Raw genomic sequence first — 17,031 nt, 5'->3', positions numbered from 1 at the left:
TAAATTAAGTCCCTAACTGCATGGATAGGAAAACTAGGGCTGGGGCTGAAGTGGGGAGCAAGAGTACCCCATCTCCACGTCGACAAACATGTGCGCGTGCACACAGGACACCCACGCACCTGCACGGAGACAGCCCTGTGCACAGCACACTCACGACAGCTTCTGCCTATCCTCATGGAACCGATTTTTAGGAAGTGGGAGAAACCAAAATGAAACACAACTAAGAGCAGACCTGATCCTTTGCATAAGACATTTCTGTAGACTCGAAAGAGAGTTAAAAAAAAACCCAACAAAACAAAAAACAAAAAACAAAAACAAAAAAAAAAAACCAACAACAAAAAAAACAAAACAGTCTGAAGGCGAACCCTGGCAGCATGGCCCTGTTTTAAGGGAAGGTTCTAAACTAGACCCAAATGAAAACCCTGAAGTCTTGGAAGGGCAGGGGTACCTCCCCACCAGACACACCTGACAGGAGCATAGGCCAGGACAGCTTAAGATGGTGTCCATCAAAATAAGTAAAGGAAGAATTTAATAAAATAAAACCACCACAACAAAAAAAACACAGTAGCCCGCCCCTTCAACTTCCCACTCAGGCTCTGGGTGTTGCTGCCAATTCTCTCTCCCTCCTCTACTGGCGGCGTGCGGCTTCTGGAATCCCAGGCCCTCTGGCTGGGGTCTGGGTTGCAGTTTGTTGTTCTGCTAAGTGTGGGAGGTCCAAGGTCTCCGGGATGAGCAGCAGCAGAGGCCTTCCGCTAGAGTGAGGGCTAGGCAGTCAGTGGCCCACCCTCTGGGGTGTGGGGGCCGTGCTCGGCAGGGACCCCTAGGTCTGCACGGTTTACTTTAAACTCCATCATCATGAGGTGATTAAAAAAAATCTGTCAACCTAAAGATTGCCATGAAGGAAGGCAGTCAAAGACTGGGAGGCTAAGATGGGGAAAAGCAAAAACAAAACAGAACGCTCCGCTTGACTTCAGAAGCCCCGGGCGCCGGTCTCGCCGAGCGTGTCACAGTGTCCAGGGTGAGCCGTCCGTGCACCCTGCCGGGGGGGAGGGGTTAGGGGCGCTGAAAGAAAGGGCCGGAAGCAGAACCAGCCCCCAAGGTCCACTTTTCTGCTGGTGTTGGGCAAACTAAAGGCAAAGAAAGGAAAAAAGCCCAAGGGAAAGGTCCCTCAGTGATATTCCTCGTCCACCTGTGAAGCAGCCCCTCAGCTGCGACGAGACTCTGCAGCCAAGAACGGGACCCTTGCTTCTGCAGCGCGGCCGGCGCTCGCTCACTCGATTCCTCAGGGAGTATGAGGTCTTCCCGAGTGGAGGGTGGCAGGGCCAGGTGGGAGGGAGGAGGGAGCCTGTTCTCCACTGGGCCCGGCTCGCACTATTTCCATGTGGCTGACTGGGGGATGGAGCGTGGCGGGATCATGTCCAGGAGGTACTCCCGCTGGCGGTCCACTGCTGAGGAGGTCTTGTGCACTGCCAAGCTCGGGCTGACAAACGCAAGGGCCCCGCCTGCAAAAGAGCACAATGACAGGGTGTTTAATGGTATGGTAATATTCTCTCATGAAAACATTAATTAAAAAAAAAAAGATTTATTTGACAGACAGAGATCACAAGCAGGCAGATAGGCAGGCAGAGAGGGAGAGAGGAGGAAGCAGGCTCCCCACCAAGCAGAAAGCCTGATGTGGGGCTTGATCTCCGGACCCTGGGACCATGACCCGAGCCGAAGGCAGAGGCTTTAACTCACTGAGCCACCCAGGCGCCCCTCTCTCATGAAAACATTAACAGGGACATGGAATGGTGCATGATGCCTCTGTAGGGCACTCAGTGAGTTACACACAAGGGACATACCAGTGGAGAGGCAGAATTGGGGGAAAAGCCCTGAAGTACAGCTTTTGCTCTCCTGGGGTAAGAAACACCATTCTTTTCTTTCTCTATCCTCCAAATTTCTCCAACGAGCAAGCATCTTTTACAAGTGGAAAATGAACAAATTACCCCCCGATCTCCAACACACACAGGTTTTGGGTTAGCCTGGGGCTAAGGACTGCCCCGTCTCCTGCCCCCATCACTGTGTTACCCCAACAGTATTTTTTTAAAAAAATTTTTTTAAGATTTTATTTATTTATTTGACAGACAGAGATCACAAGTAGGCAGAGAGGCAGGCAGAGAGAGAGGGGGAAGCAGGCTCCCTGATGTGGGGCTCGATCCCAGAACCCTGGGATCATGACCTGAGCCCAAGGCAGAGGCTTTAACCCACTGAGCCACCCACGTGCCCCACCCCAGGAGTGTTTTTGGTGGCAGCTACAACATTTTGTGGAACAAATGTTCTGAGGTCAAATGCAATACGGAAACCTCTCTACATACGAAAGAGAAACCTGACTGGGTCCTGCCCAGAAACCAAGGGTAACCTGGAGTGCTGGGAGAACCCTTTTGGGAAATGCTTTTATGCTACTAGATATTTATCCTTCATCCTACTACTGAACACAGCAACTACTTACTCCTTCACATTCATTACCTTAAACACACAGTTTTCACATGGCTGCTACCACTGTGCACACACGCACACACCTATGTCTATTTTGCATACTTTCAAAATTTTCCATAAAAGGAATTTTCAAGCAGCTGTGAGTTCTAGCTGCATCTTGCACGTGCTGCACAAAGGCCTCTCTGCCCTTGTCTACAAATGCTCTCTAGGCTGCTCCAATTCCTCCGCAGCCAGACCAATGTACTCCCTCCCCTGAGCTTTCCCCTGTGGAAGGCTCGGATTCTTGGCCACACTTCTAACTCTAGGGTCAGCTCCACACACAGCTGACTCCAGTGTTTTGTTTGCATGGCCGGCCTGGCTTTCCCAGCTCTGCCTAAGGAGACGGTTTTCATGGTGTTGCCCCCTTTTTAAACCTACGGGGATACAACAAACTTGGGTGGGGGCAGGGAGGGGCACTGATTCCCACAGCGAATGTGCTCACATGTCTCCTTTCAGCCCTTTGTGCCTACCTTTCACTTTCCTGTTTTGATGGAAACAAATATTTAACTGTCACCTTAATGCTGGCACATAAATAATAAAAAAGAGGGAGGGAAGCGGTGTGGAGGACAACCCAGGGATGATGGGACTGGGGCAGACTGGGAGTGCTCACCTGAGGGTACCCCCCCACACAATGAGTTGTTCCTCAAATGTGGTTTTCTCAGAATCCTCTGCCACCCACCCTAGTTAAAACCCTAGCCCCTGCCCCAGGGATCTTACCCTTCCCCCACCCCTCCCCGTGTTCTTGTTCTGTTTATCCTTTGCACCCCCTGACCTAAAGCAGAGGGTGGGAAGAGCGTCTCACAGAGCAAGAAATGAAGAACACTACCTGGCTGAACAAGAAATTAAGTTAGTGTGCCAGAAAAGATACAGCGTAACAGCAAAAACGATGTTCCCTATGGCAGGAAGGGGTCAGGGAGCCAGAATTGGCAAGATAAGTGTCTGTGCTGACAGGTGTCCACTGGATGGTGTGTGTATGACTGACACACACACACACACAAACTCGGTTTGCCCAACATTTTGAGTCAAGAGCTAAGAGTCTGGGTATAGAGTGTACAAAGGGGGGAAATCAGTATTTACCCAGGGCCACCACTTGTTTGGGGCACCCGGTTTGGTGAACAGTGATTAAGCTGAACAGTCAAAAGCAGCTGCTCTCAGGGAACAGGTCTGGGGTTTCAGGGCTCTGCACCACTTCTGTTCACCCTGTGTACGTGCAAGTCTTAGACAAACGCAAGGAAGGGACGGACGTCACCATGTGGGGGCGGCTCACCTGTACTTAGGGGTGCCTTCTTCCAGTTGGTGGTGGCATTGCCCTTGCCAGTGCTTACAGCTCTCTCGGAATGTCTGCCGGTCCTGCTGACAAGGGCTGTGGCTGAGGCTGCGTTCTGCAGTTTGGGTGACTGGCTGAATGTGTGCAGGACACCACGGGGCGCTGTGGCCGAGCCCCGGGACAGCTGGCTGGAGGCCTACAGTGGAGAAAGGGTGTGATGGCTCATGTGGGGAAGGCAGTGACAGAGGGCAAGACGCTCAGCGCAGCCTCTCCGTGCTCTGGCCGACCTCTTCCCACCCACACAGGGTCCCTAAAGTCCAAAATCAGGAGACCAGGTAAGTTACACCAAGGGGGAGGGTAAGAGGGAGGGAGAGAGAGACAGACAGACGCAGGCAGCGTGACAGTCGGCGACTGACGTGGTCACGGTCTGGGGCGTGAGGGCTGGTTGGTGGCGCGGTGCAGGGGCTCCCGGCACCGCAGTTCTGACCTGTAGCACAGCCCCGTTACTCCAGTCGCGGGCCTCTCCTGAGCGGAACGCCAACTTACGCCGGGGTTTTATGACCTATACAAACGGGGTTGAAATCGAGGTCAGCACCATCCACAGACAGCCTAGGGTGACCTAGAGTGACCGAGGGCAGCAGCTGTGGCCCCATGAGGCCCAGCCCCCACGGGACAGGCCATTTCCTGAGGGCAGCACAGCCACCCACTATATAAGGATCTTGAGAAGATGTGTTTATTAGCGAATTACAAATGACTTCCGAGGACACAAAAAATTGCCAACGGGGTGCTTTGGGTCTACAGGGGGTGGGAAAGCAAAGCATTAAAAAAAGCAGCCAAAACTTGACTTCAAACTTCTCTCCTTAATTTAGCTAGAACATTTCTTCCAAATGCCCCTTTTGCATCTCAATGTGGCTTTCAGAAAAGTCCTTTTAGACAAGAAGTACTTGTCAGCCGGAACACTGCACGTGAAAGCTACAAAATCTAAAGAAACTGCAAATTAGTATTTTCACCACCAAAGGCCACCATTAAATGCAATTTAGACACACAGTTAACAACCAGGCAGATAACTGCCCAGTGTGGGACAGAACGTCAGAACATCTTGCTTGCTAGCAACAACTCCCGGCTAAGGGAAGGGAATAGGCCCCTCTCCTAGAAGGTGAGGCCGCCCAACCCCCACTCCCAGGCCGCAGGGCCACAGCTTTGGCTCCCCAAGGACTCTCACCTGCTTTAGTGCGGGGTGTGGGGCGGCGGCAGGCTCAGCCTTGGCCTGTGTGGGGGCTGCACCCTGTTGCAGGAGGCGCTGCTCGATCTCCTGCTCCTGCTGCAGAGCCTTCACAAAAGCAGCCTTCAGCCGGCTCGTGTGCTCTACCTTGAGTGCCTTCTTCTGGTTGGATGCCATGCAGTTCTCACACATGATGGCGCCACCCTTCTCCTCCCGCCAACGGCATGTGAAGTCCGTCTTGCACTGCGCACACATGTAGGGCTCCCGGGACAGAACAGCAGCAGCTGACATCCTGCCCGCTACAGGGAGATAGGTGGACTCATGTCATAGGAACAGGATGCCAGAGTCAGAGCCCCTACCATCCAGGACAGGATGAGGACGTGTGACAGATCTGGAGCAGTGCCCTGGACTGTGTGGCTCAGCTGGCATCAGTAAGCCAAATCCCAAGACATTGTCTGTTTGGCACGCATGTACTGGTGCCAACTATGTGTGGACACCAGGCCAGCCTTGCGCCTTGGGGAAGGTTTGCTGATAGAAAGGAAGTTAAGCAGCTTTGGAAAATGCCATGAACTAGGTACACTGGGTACCAACTCTCAAGAACCTCAGTGCTCTCTAGGGGCGCCTGGATGTTTCAGTCGCCTAAGCATCTGCCTTCAGCTCAGGTCATGATCCCAGGGTCCTGGGAGCCCTGAGTTGGCCTCCCTTCTCAGCGGGGAGCCTGCTTCTTCCTCTCCTTCTGCAACCTGCTTTGTGCTCTCTCAAATAAATAAAATCTTACAAAGAACAAAAGCGATCTCAGATTAGCTCCTCCCAATTGCCTTTCCTACTCTCCCCCACCTTCTCACAGTGAAGAGAAGGTGACCCTCCAGGTCCCACCTTGCTGTGATAGGCATTCTTGCCAGAGGGCCAGTCAACTAAGGACTAATTATCGAGCAGGTACTCCTGCTGACAAATGTCATACCCATTGTCTTGTGCATGCAAACCTCCTAAAAGGGCAACCCACGCTGTTATTTTGAGAAGGAAAGAAACCAAGGCTAAGGAGATAAAGTGTCTTGCAGAGTCACACACCAGTAAGTGGCAGGGCCAGGACTCACACGTGCTGCCCAGCTGAGGGCACTCTGGGTCCTTGGCCCCTTTATCTGAGAAACGGGAGCACTGCATCCCCTTGGTTGGCCACAGGAAGGGTGACTGGGGAAGCCAAGTAAAGTCCATGCTCACGTATGGGATCAATATTCTTTTTGTCACTGAAAGTGAAGTAAGATGGGGAAGCCTGGGTGGCTCAGTCAGTTAAGCCTCCAACTCTTGATTTTGGCTTAGGTCATAATCTTGGGGTTGTCAGACTGAGCCTGCACTGGGCTCCACTCTCAGGACAGACAGAGTATGCTTGTCCCTCTCCCTCTGCTCCACCTCCCACTCACTCATTCTCACCCATTTTCTAAAATAAATAAACGAAATCTTTAAAAAAAAGAAAAGGAAAAAGAAAGAAAGAAAGAGAAAGCGAAGTAAGGGGTGCGTTTTGTATTCTCGTAACTATCTTTTGTGTGTCTAGAGTACTCAAGGATTTGACTTCCTCTTACCATCAGAGACAATGCTGCCAAGAGACCCTGGGCCTCTCTCCAGCCCTGGGCCTGCCCAAGCTGCCCCTGAATGCTGAGGGGCTATATAGGATCAGACTGGGGGAGCCCCCTCACCCGAGGCCCCCAGCTCCAGGCTCTCACCTGCAGCTAACATGCTCCAGTGTAAAGAATACATCACTTTCCAAACGTCTAACCCTAGAGGACACAGCACCTCTTTCCAGGGAGCTGTAGCAGGGATGACCAACATGAGAGTGGAGACACTGGTACAAGGCTGTACTTAGTCACCCAGCCTGAGGCTCTGGGACACATCAGGGACACCTCAAAAGGAGCTCAGAGCTTCCTCCCAGTTAGGTCCCATTTTGGGCAATACGAGAAGGATACTGACCCCAATGAGAGAACAGGTAGACACGGGCTGACTGGGAAGAGCAGATGCCCAGGGCACACAGATACAGACGGGTGGGCACTGTGTCCTGACTTGGGCCTCCCACCACCCACCTATCCCGCAGTGGCCTCACGGCAGCTCTTTTGCCAAAATCACTCCATCATAAAGATGACACCAAAGGGATCAGACACATCCAAGGGTGTGAGAGCTCGCACCCTTCCCTGCTGGGCCTGGCTCTCTGACAAGTGGAGGCCACCATCCCCAATTTTACAGAGGACAATGTTGTCCCTGTGTGGCTTCCCACTCTCAGCCTGACTCACAGTCAATCCTTCATATGGCCCTGTGGTTGGGGAGGATTTTAAGAGCAATGGCGTGGGTGGGTGGATGGGAGGTAGTAAGGAAGTTACAAATTAATCTGAGGTGGCCCGCTGGGCATCCTTGGCCCTGGGTCTGGCTCCCAACCAAATACGGAGGGCTCTACCTCTAAGAGGCACTAGCTACAATGTCCAAGGATGTGATATATCCTTTGTGATATACTGATTAAAGAGGAGGAAGAGAGCACTCCCTCCAACACCCTGACATCAAGCAGGCACTGCAGGGACCCCAACTACCTGTCACACATACCTGCTTCCTTCCCTCTCTGGAGACAAGAAGCAAGCAAGCAGAAGGTGCTTTTCCTTTGCACAGGCCCCATTACTGTTGCTCCCAACTCTGTGCTGGTAAGGGCAGCCCTGAGAGGGATCGGCATGTCCCAAGAGACAATTCAAGGTATGTGGTCTGACGCCTACCAGGCCCTCCCTTGCCCTGGACCAGTTACAGCTCCATCTCCTCCTCAGGTCTGATATCATGCAGGGAGAGCATTCAGGCTGGCTGCCTAAATAAGACCATCACAAACTCAATCTCCAAGCAGAAACATCTTCAAATCATCTGGTGGAGGCCCCTCAAAGGCCAACCTGGCTTCCCACCTCCATTTCCAATGTTACTTTTTTTTTTTTTTTAAGATTTTATTCATTTGACAGAGATCACAAGTAGGCAGAGAGAGAGGAAGGGAAGCAGGCTCCCTGCTGAGCAGAGAGCAAGACTCGGGGCTCGATCCCAGGACCCTGAGATCATGACCTGAGCGGAAGGCGAGGCTTTAACCCACTGAGCCACCCAGGCGCCGCACCAATATTACTTTTGATCACGACCCTATATATGCCCTTTTTTTAATCACTAAAACCTCTAAACATGCAAGTGGTGCTTTCCAAACTGTTTCCAAGGAGGGTGATAAAGTGAGTCTGGCCCAGGTGTGGGTGTCCCCCTCCTACCTTCAGGGCTGAGAGCATTCAGGGCTCTGAAAAGTTCTAGCTGGAAAGACCTGTCTGGAAGCAAAGCCTGTCAGTCTCCTGTAAATGTTCCTCCTCATGCCTCTCTGCCTGCCCCACCATCATAGAGCAGCTTCTGCCCTCAGACCATGTGTGCAGGCCCTTGGGCGTCCCCAGGGCCCAGCTCTCAGAAGAGGCCCCAACAAGAAAGGTGACTGTGATATGTTTAATAAGTTATCCGAGGTGATAGATGGTGACCACATTTATTGTGGTGAACGCCAAGTAATGTATAAAATGGTTAAATCACTGTATTATACACCTAAAACTAATTAACACTGTATGGCAACTATACTTCAATAGAAAGCATTTTTAAAAATGTAAAAACTAATGGGGCACTGGGGTGGCTCAGTTGGTTAAGTTTAAGTGTATGATTCTTGATTTCAGGTAAGGTCATGACCTCAGGATCCTGAGATTGAGCCCTGTGCTGGGCTATGTGCTGAGTGCAGGGTCTGCTGAAGATCTGCCCTCACCTGCACCCCTCCCACCCCCCGGGTTGCTGCAACTCCTAGCACATGCGTGCAGTAAATAAACAAACAAATAAATAAATGTAAAAACTGAAACAAGCAAAAAGTAAAGGCTCATAGAAAGTAGGACTGATACAAAAGGTTATACATAAGATGCTCCACCCCAAGACAGCTCTCAGAATACAGCAGACATTCCAACATGTGCTATGCATTGAAAATAACCTATTGTAAGAAAAACTTCAGTGGCAAGAGATGAAAATAGCTCCAAGGCCCACTCACCTTGGGTCTCTAGCAGGTTCTGCACCACTTCCTCCAGGCCGACCAGGTAGATGAATTCGTTGTTGGCAGCGCTGGGCAGGAAGTTCATCTCTGGGGCAGGGGGCTTGGGAGGGGGGATTTCTAGCAGCGTCTTCTCCAGCTGTTTGCGCAGTGCAAGCTTGGCAGCTGCCTGACGACTGGCTGGAGAATCAGCAGAGGTGACCACAGAGGCCACGCTGGTGGGGGTGGAGTTGGCCTGAGCAGAGGTGGCTGTCGTTCCTTTCAGCGACGCTGGGGAAGGCTTTTAGGAGATAACAACTTGGTCAGGGTTCTGGGGGTGCCTAATCCCAGAGACCAGGATGGCACTGTTAGCTGCACTGACTAATGAATCTTTAAGGTAGTAACTCCAAGCTGCGTGACATCAGCAAGCCAACAGGCAAAGCAGCATTAAACTCATCACCGTATGAGAAGACCAATCTTATAAAACATACTTGTTGAGGTTTAGCTGATATCCAATAAACCACACACATTTACAATCTGTATTCTGCTGTGTTTTGCTACACGAGGACACCCAAGAAGCCAAAACCATGACCAGGGCAGTGGGCACCCCCGCTCAGGCAACACGGCCACAGTCCCATCACTATGGCCTAGCAGACTTCCTCCCAGCACAGGTCGGATGGCCGCCTTCTTCAAAGGGGTGTGAGAGAAGATCACTACAGCACTGGTGGCATTTGCTTCATGAGCACCTTTGTATGCAGTTGTCTGAGACTCTAATGTTTCACTCACCTCATGTGTCCTCACTGGGGTTATGGTGGAGAACAGCTTTTGGACCAACCCCTGTCCCGCCCCTTCCCCCACTCCTGATCTTTCGTGCTCCTGTACTACTTTCTCGTCTTCATCTGGACCCCAGTGGCCAATGCTCCATTGTCTCCTTCCTTTAGTTCACCCAGCCCTCAACCTTGTCAAGTGCTTTCCCCAAAACCCAGAGCTGATCACACTAGTGCTCTTAATTTTGTGGGGCTGAGAACCCTTCTGAAAATCTAAGGAAAGCAGCATACACCACCCCCATGAAAATACACACACCTGACAACTTGCACACAACACATCATAGGACTCAGGGAGCCCAGAATGGTTTCCCAGGGCCCCCTCCCTCACAGAGGGTCTCAAGAGCTGAACAAGTTTCCCAACACAGAGGACACCAGCCATCAAAGCAGCTCAGCCTGGTCTGACTTTAGAGGAGACGGGGATGCTCAGAATCCTGCTGGTCAGGCTCTTATCTGAGGGAGGCAGACAAAGATGCACCATGCCAGAGGAGGAAGAGAAGCTAATACAGCCATCAGCAAAAGCCCCTGCAGACCCAATAATTTTCTCTGTCAATAAAGCTCTTGCTTCTAGCCTGCCCACCCACCCTGGTCCCATCTTCCTGGCACTACTTCATGGGAACAGACCCACCCCATCTCAGAGGCTCTGTACAGAGGTGAAAGGACTCGTGGCTAAGAATAGATGTGCTGGTGCTGTAAGGACATTTACAGACATGCTCCCCTCATGTGCTCATGCAGACAGGGAGGAGGGCGAGGAAGGCTCTGGTGCCGCTCCACCCCTCTCACCCTCCCGCCCCCGGTCCCAGCCATCTCTAGGCCGATCAGATGCTTTACCTGGCCTCATCCAGCCCCCAAAACATCTTGGGTCCACCACCTGAAGCCTCCCCCATACCCTGCAGCTTAGGTCTGAACCTTTCCCCCTCTCAGTACCTATCCACCTCAGCTAGACCATAGTTCTTAACACAGGAGGAGCTCCAGTCCAAACCCCCATGGGGCACCCAAGGCCTTGCCTGACTCTGAGGGAGCAGGCAGCTCACACCATACCACTCTGGAGACCTGACTATGCCGCAGGACCAGGGGCCCTTGATGTGTGCGCGCGCGGGGGGGTGGGGTTAGGTTAGCTCAGCACAGTCCTCACCTGTGGGATGTTGACAAGCAGACTGGTATTGGGGACATTGGCGACACGGATGAGGCCCTGCTGGATGATCCTCTGTCCCTGAATTTGCACACTGGGCACAGATGCCCGGGGGGCCAAGAGGAGCGGTGGCGGCCCCGTGCTGGAATGTTGTCTGATGTTGTGGATTTGCTGTGGGGTGGGACAGAGGATAAGATGATGAAAGGGATGGGGCGCCTGGGAGGCTCAGTTGGTTAAGCGTCCAACTCCTGATTTTGGCTCAGGTGATGATCTCAGGGCTGTGAAACTGAGCCTCACATCGAGTTTTACAGTGGGCATGGAGGCTGCTTAGGATTCGCTCTCTCCATCTGCCCCCTACCCTCCATGCACTCTCTCAAAAAAGACAAAAAAAAAAATGAAAAAACCACACCTTTTTAAGGCTGAATTAACATTCCACTGTATGGGTATTTCCCCATTCTCTCCCCCTCACCTTAAAAAATAATAATAAAAAATAAAATTAAATAAACAAAAAGATGGTGAGAAGATCAATGAAGGGAGGGGAGGGTGAGACCCCATAATCCCCAAGCTGATGACCAGGAAGGACTATTCTCATGAGGTGACTGGCTGGAGTAGCCTGAACACATTTTTACACCACACAAGCATACCCTGCTCACCTGAGCCCCCCTGACAAGTGGGGGCATGACGACCTGTGAGCTCGCCTGTGGCCCCAGCTTCGAGGACACCTGCTGCCCACCGCGGACCAGGGGTGGTGGGATGACACTGCCAGGCATTCTTGTTGAAGAGGTCTGTCAACAGCACCAAACCCCAGATTTTATACCCTTTTTTTTTTTTTAAACAAACAGGTTTGCAGTTTTGTAAAAGTGCATACTTGTTTAAAAGGGGGGGGGTGGACACCAAAATGCCCATTTATTCTAAACACAAAAGAAGAAGGAACATGGATTACGACAACAGCCATGCAGAGTGGCTTCACTCAGGAGTGAACTGCACCAACAAGGTAGCACATTTTCACCCCTACAACAGCAGAAGTCCAGCTAACCTGGGCTGGGTGTCATTTTCTTGCTGGTCTTAACTGGGGGCACAGGCCCCTGCTCCAACCTCAGTCTTGTGTCTGGGAGGAGCAGCTCTGGGGAGCTCTGCCCATCTCACCCTGTGGGCAAGAGGCCCTGCTAGGTCCCACGAACTTGGAACTGTTGAAACAAAAGGAACCTGGTCTGCCTAAATCTTGGTTCTCTAATTTTACTAGGAGCAGTCATAGGAGGAGCCCTCTCAGCAGTGGCATGATTCGTGATGTCAAAAGTGGCCTAAGTTTGGGCCTCACTCCAAAGGAATCAGAAGGAATGGGCAGCCTTTCACAGGAACTGGATCAGGACTGTTCAGGAGACTAAGCAGAGGGAACACTGACCTGAAGGGATGGCTTGCCAGAAGGAATGTTCTGGGTGCCCCGAACAAGCGGGGGAGGGGTGGTCACGGCACTCCCAGCAGAGCCTGTGGGCTGTAAGAGAGCAGACATGCGAGAGATAAGGGAGTCATCAGGCCCACTCCCCTCACATACAATCCAGAGGGAGAAAGACTGGTTTTCTTCCTCTTCCAAAGCCATCAAGCTCTAAGGTTCTATGCTTCCAGTGTAGTCTGTAGCATAGTCTCCAGCTAAAGTCTGTAGCAGGAATTGACACACCTGAAATGGACAGAGGAGGGGCGCCTGGGTGGCTTAGCTGGTTAAGCGACTACCTTTGGCTCGGGTCATGATCCTAGAGTCCCTGGAGTCCCGCATCAGGCTCCCTGCTCTGCAGGGGAGTCAGCTTCTCCCGCTGACCTCTCTCCTCTCATGCTCTCTCTCAAATAAATAAATAAATAATCTTAAAATGGGCAGAGGAAAGATTTTCCAGCACCCCTCCCTCCTGGGAATGCTTGACATCACACTGTGGTTTAAGAGCAGGTTTTGACTTCTGGGGGATGTGAAGGACTGGTGGTGACGGCTAAGGCAAATGATGCCAGACTTGAATAGATTAATCCCAATCTTGGTGAGAAAGCACCAAGTCCAAGCACTTCTTAAAGTAACAAATGCCACTAGATAAGGACAGGGACAGTGTGTCTTGGGCAGTATGAGCTGACAAGAGTATATAGAACACAAGTCCCCTTAAGGAAGCAGGACAGGAGGATACTCACTTAAGGCTCTGCTTGGGCTCCCACTTGAACGCAGTAAGTGGATATAGGCCAGTGGACAGAGCCTGCCAATTATTTGTTTCCTTTCCAATTGTTTAAGACTCAGTGGAGTGAACCAAGTCTGTCCCTGTCCTTTATCTAGTGGAATATGTTACTTTAAGAAGTACCTGGTTTACTGAGATAGTGGTTAAAGTAAAAGGAAGGGTAGCTTTAAAAAACCCAACAGCCAAAAATGTAAAAACAGAATCAAACAAAAACAAAACAAAACAAAACCAAATAAATAAATAAACCAACAAAACAAACCTAACCTTGGCGTAGATGGTAATCTGCATTTAGAAGCAGCAAAAGGAGCCTCAGACACCAGGGGAGATGGCAGGAGGAGCCCCAGGACAGAGACTCTGGGGCCTGGGAAGCACTGTGGCATGCCCCTGCAGCATGAGGGAATCTGTCCACAAAACCGTAGTAGCTCCTGATGGCCAGCACGGCCCACCCACAAGGTAGGAGGCCTCTCTGAAAATGTGTTTGGGAAAGAGCTCTTGACCCAGAACTTCCAGCAGCTTCTAAGACATCTGTTCTCTGTTTTCTTAACACTTCCCATCTATGAGGAGTTTTACATACTCCTATCGAGAATATTCTAAACCAAAACGCACTGTAGTATCCTTACTCTACCTTCCTTTCCACAAAATGTATAATTCAAATTTCCATTTTAGACGTTGACCCTTATGCCCCGAGGAAACTTGTTTGCCTGTGATCAGCTGCTCCTGGTTCCTGGCACTAAGGTGGGCCAAGGTAATGAGTCTTGGGTTTTCATCCCATTTTAACTGGCTCCTGCTGACTCCTGAGAAGAGAACGGACACACACACACCTTCTGGGCGGTAGTTTCCTTTTGTATTTGACTCTGCCGCAACTTTTTTAATAAAACAAGTTTTGCTTCTTCTAATCTTAACTCTTCTTTCAGTTGCTTAATCATTCTTTCTCGTTCTTCAGGACTGCTTTTCTGCAAGGACAAGAGAATAAGGGTTGAAGGGGAGAGCCACAGCCAGGGAGCACAGGCCCCACCATCACCATTTGGGGATAATGTCAGGCAGGGTCACCCCCCAACACGGGGACAAGGCTCACCATGAGGGCCTCGGTGCTGGTCTCCTTCAAGGCCTCCTTTGTCAGCCCATTCACCCTTGGGCTTGCGGGCTGCTCATTGTCAGAGAGCACAATCACATCAGGAGAGGGGGCTCTCCTCTCAGACTTCATGTCACTGTGGAGCAGGGAAAGCAGACTGTTACCAGAGTGCCTGGACGCTCCGCCAGCACCGTTCCCCAGAGCCCGGCACCTATATACCACAGATGCCCAGACTCAGACACAGCCACAGCAGGGAGGTGGAGAGCATGGCTGACCCACTCACTCTCCCAGCCTCTCTCCTTGGGCGTCCTCCCTACCACACACCCATACTGATTCTCTCACTATATTCACCACAAAGCACCCAAACTGAGAGCTAGGTTCCTAGCCAAGACTAATTCTTGTTGCCCACCTCTGTGTACCCAGGGCTGAGGACACCTGTGTTCAAGGGTGACATGGTCATTTCGGAAAACACTGCAGCTCCCTTCTCTACCATGTGGTTTAGTTTGATAAAAATGCTCAGCCTGAAGGGCACCTGGGTGGCTCAGTCGGTAAGTGCCAACTCTTGATCTCAGCTCAGGTCATGATCTCAGGGCGATGAGATTAAGCCCTGTGTAGGGCTCTGTGCTCAGCACAGAGTCTGCTGGAGAGCCTCTCCCTCTGCCCCTCTCCCTGCTTGTGCGGGCGCACACATGCACGTGCTCTCTTTCAAAAATAAATTTAAAAAATCTTAAACAACAAACCCAGGATCCTGGAGCTGAGGCAGGGTCTTTCTTGGCCTGTCGTCAGGGCTCCTGTGTGTTGATGTGACAGTGTGATGCTGAGCTTCTACTGTGTCTCTAACCGCATTCACAGGGTCCCAGAGACCATGCTGTGCGCTGCCAACCAAGCAGCTGTTTGCTGAGGGCCCAAGGTAAATTTTCCCTTAAGATCTGGCCTCCACTTGTGCTGAAGGATTAGGATCCTTTTCATCAGTAGGAAAACCAGCAGAGGACCAAACAAACCCACTAGGTGGCACTGTGACCCAGTGAACAAACTCAATAAAGTTAACTGGGAGAAATAGCGCTAGTTGTCCCACTCCTCCCTCCTAGACCCCAGGAAAGCAGGGACAGAGTTGTAGATGGAGAACTAGTTTTAACAGCCCACTGAACTGCCTTTTTCAATCCTGGAATGAGGTCTGTCTTTACGAAAGGATGGGCACAGAGGACCAAATACAGGGGCATGTTTGCCCCTGGACCCTTCTCCCCAACCAGGGCTCTTCCATCCCTCCTAAAAGAGCCACACGGTGGCTACACCTCAATCCTTCTAACCTTGATTTGATTTAACCAGTACAGTTGTTGGCCGAAATCTCAAAAGACATCAGAGGAGTGGGAAAGAAGGTGCCATTTCAAAGTATACAGTCACCTCACTGGGGTGATTAAACTACAGTCTCAAGTCCAGAAACCGGTTGGCTGTTTATCAAGTAACCCAGGACATCATATTTCAGGCCTCACCAAACCAAAGACGAATGCAATCTGGGAACCACCACTCACTCTGTTTGTCTCCCTGCTGACTGCCAACTCTGCCCAAGGTCAACTTTCAAGGGGACCTCAGGGCTCTAATTCCATCCAGGTTCTCTAGATGCAGACAAAGATACTGAGGGGCAGTGCAAGGCCCGAGCATAGGAGCTGTAGCCACTGGTCCCAGCCCAGGTGGACTCCCAGGTGACTGCATGCAGACAGAGCAGCAGCCCAGGCAGAACCATGTCTAGAAATGCAGACTGCAAGCATTTCCTGAACAAGAGTGCGCTGAGACGATGGTAATCACTTTTTGTCATTTTACTGAGGGCATGCACTTTTTCTGAAGGTTGAGAAGTCTAACAAAACTCAAATTGTCTGAGGGAAAAGGGCAGGCTGAGGGACCAAGAACATCTGGAGGCTGAAGCTTCCTGAGATGGCCACTCCAACCACAGCACTCCCAGGTCTCATCTTGGCCTGAGAGTAATCAATAACTCATCCAAGCAATGACGTCACCCCACCCCCATCAATGATCACTCAGCATCCCAGCAGCCAGCAGGGAGTGAACTTCCTGTATGCTAATCATCCACCAAAAAGTCATGTGACAAAGGCATTTCCCCTCCTTGGTCATGTGACCCTTTAACTGTGCCTTCCAACATGAAAACCATGGCAACAGCCAGTTCTAACCGGTTTGTGACATGCAGCCTTCATTTTGAGAAGTGAGGTAGGGTTCAGGTGCTGTCAGAAAATGGAGGCACCCTGCTCACCCTGGGGCTGCCCAGCAGCAGACACTTCCTATGTGGCGCCAGCCCATGAGGAACTGTTAGTGTATTATAGGGGCCAGGGCCACCTCTTCCTAACACAGAGAGGTCACCAGCCCCTCTAGTTGCCAACATGGAAAACTTTCCTAAGCTCAATTTTTAAAGTAAAGGTGCCTCAAAAGTCTTCTCAGTTCTTTCACAGAGAGTTCTTTTAATTCAGGAGAAAGAATACTCCTTTGACATAGGCTAAAAATTAGTTTGGGTGTTTTTGTTTTTTTAATTGTTCTAAATTGTAAAACCATTTAGGCAGAAGAACAAAAGCAGAGGAAATCTAGCCCAACATGCTAGGGGAATAGCACTGTGGCCAATATACTGCTTTCCTGCTTCAGTCCACGGTGGGCATGTGGCTATCAAGTTTATTTAGAAGCTACACGATTTCAGGGCAAATCCAGTAAGCCCATCCTGCCCATCTTGGGAACTCTTGTGTAAAATAT

General features: G+C 51.0%; 1 protein-coding gene across 8 annotated transcripts in view; it reads right to left on the bottom strand.

The window, feature by feature from the left end:
- Positions 1 to 345: 345 nt before the first annotated feature.
- Positions 346 to 17,031, bottom strand: part of GATAD2A (GATA zinc finger domain containing 2A) — a 103,106-nt gene continuing 86,420 nt past the window's right edge. For 6 of the 8 annotated variants that reach the window (XM_032867773.1, XM_032867774.1, XM_032867776.1 and 3 more), the window contains 10 exons: positions 14,287 to 14,419; positions 14,033 to 14,164; positions 12,407 to 12,496; positions 11,658 to 11,789; positions 11,008 to 11,175; positions 9,070 to 9,349; positions 5,004 to 5,302; positions 4,269 to 4,343; positions 3,782 to 3,977; positions 346 to 1,502 (listed from right to left, as the gene is read on the bottom strand). In XM_032867773.1, the coding sequence (XP_032723664.1) occupies positions 1,372 to 1,502; positions 3,782 to 3,977; positions 4,269 to 4,343; positions 5,004 to 5,302; positions 9,070 to 9,349; positions 11,008 to 11,175; positions 11,658 to 11,789; positions 12,407 to 12,496; positions 14,033 to 14,164; positions 14,287 to 14,419 (1,636 nt within the window). In that variant the 3' untranslated portion in view covers positions 346 to 1,371. The remainder of the gene's footprint in view (positions 1,503 to 3,781; positions 3,978 to 4,268; positions 4,344 to 5,003; positions 5,303 to 9,069; positions 9,350 to 11,007; positions 11,176 to 11,657; positions 11,790 to 12,406; positions 12,497 to 14,032; positions 14,165 to 14,286; positions 14,420 to 17,031) is intronic. The other 2 variants (XM_032867778.1, XM_032867780.1) reach the window with 2 other exon arrangements.

The sequence above is a fragment of the Lontra canadensis genome, unplaced genomic scaffold, assembly GCF_010015895.1.
Source record: "Lontra canadensis isolate GAN:19392208 unplaced genomic scaffold, GSC_riverotter_1.0 scaffold35, whole genome shotgun sequence".
NCBI classification, from domain to species: domain Eukaryota; kingdom Metazoa; phylum Chordata; class Mammalia; order Carnivora; family Mustelidae; genus Lontra; species Lontra canadensis.
Note: the sequence above shows the minus strand (reverse complement) of the source record. Positions and strands in the feature narration are given on the sequence as shown.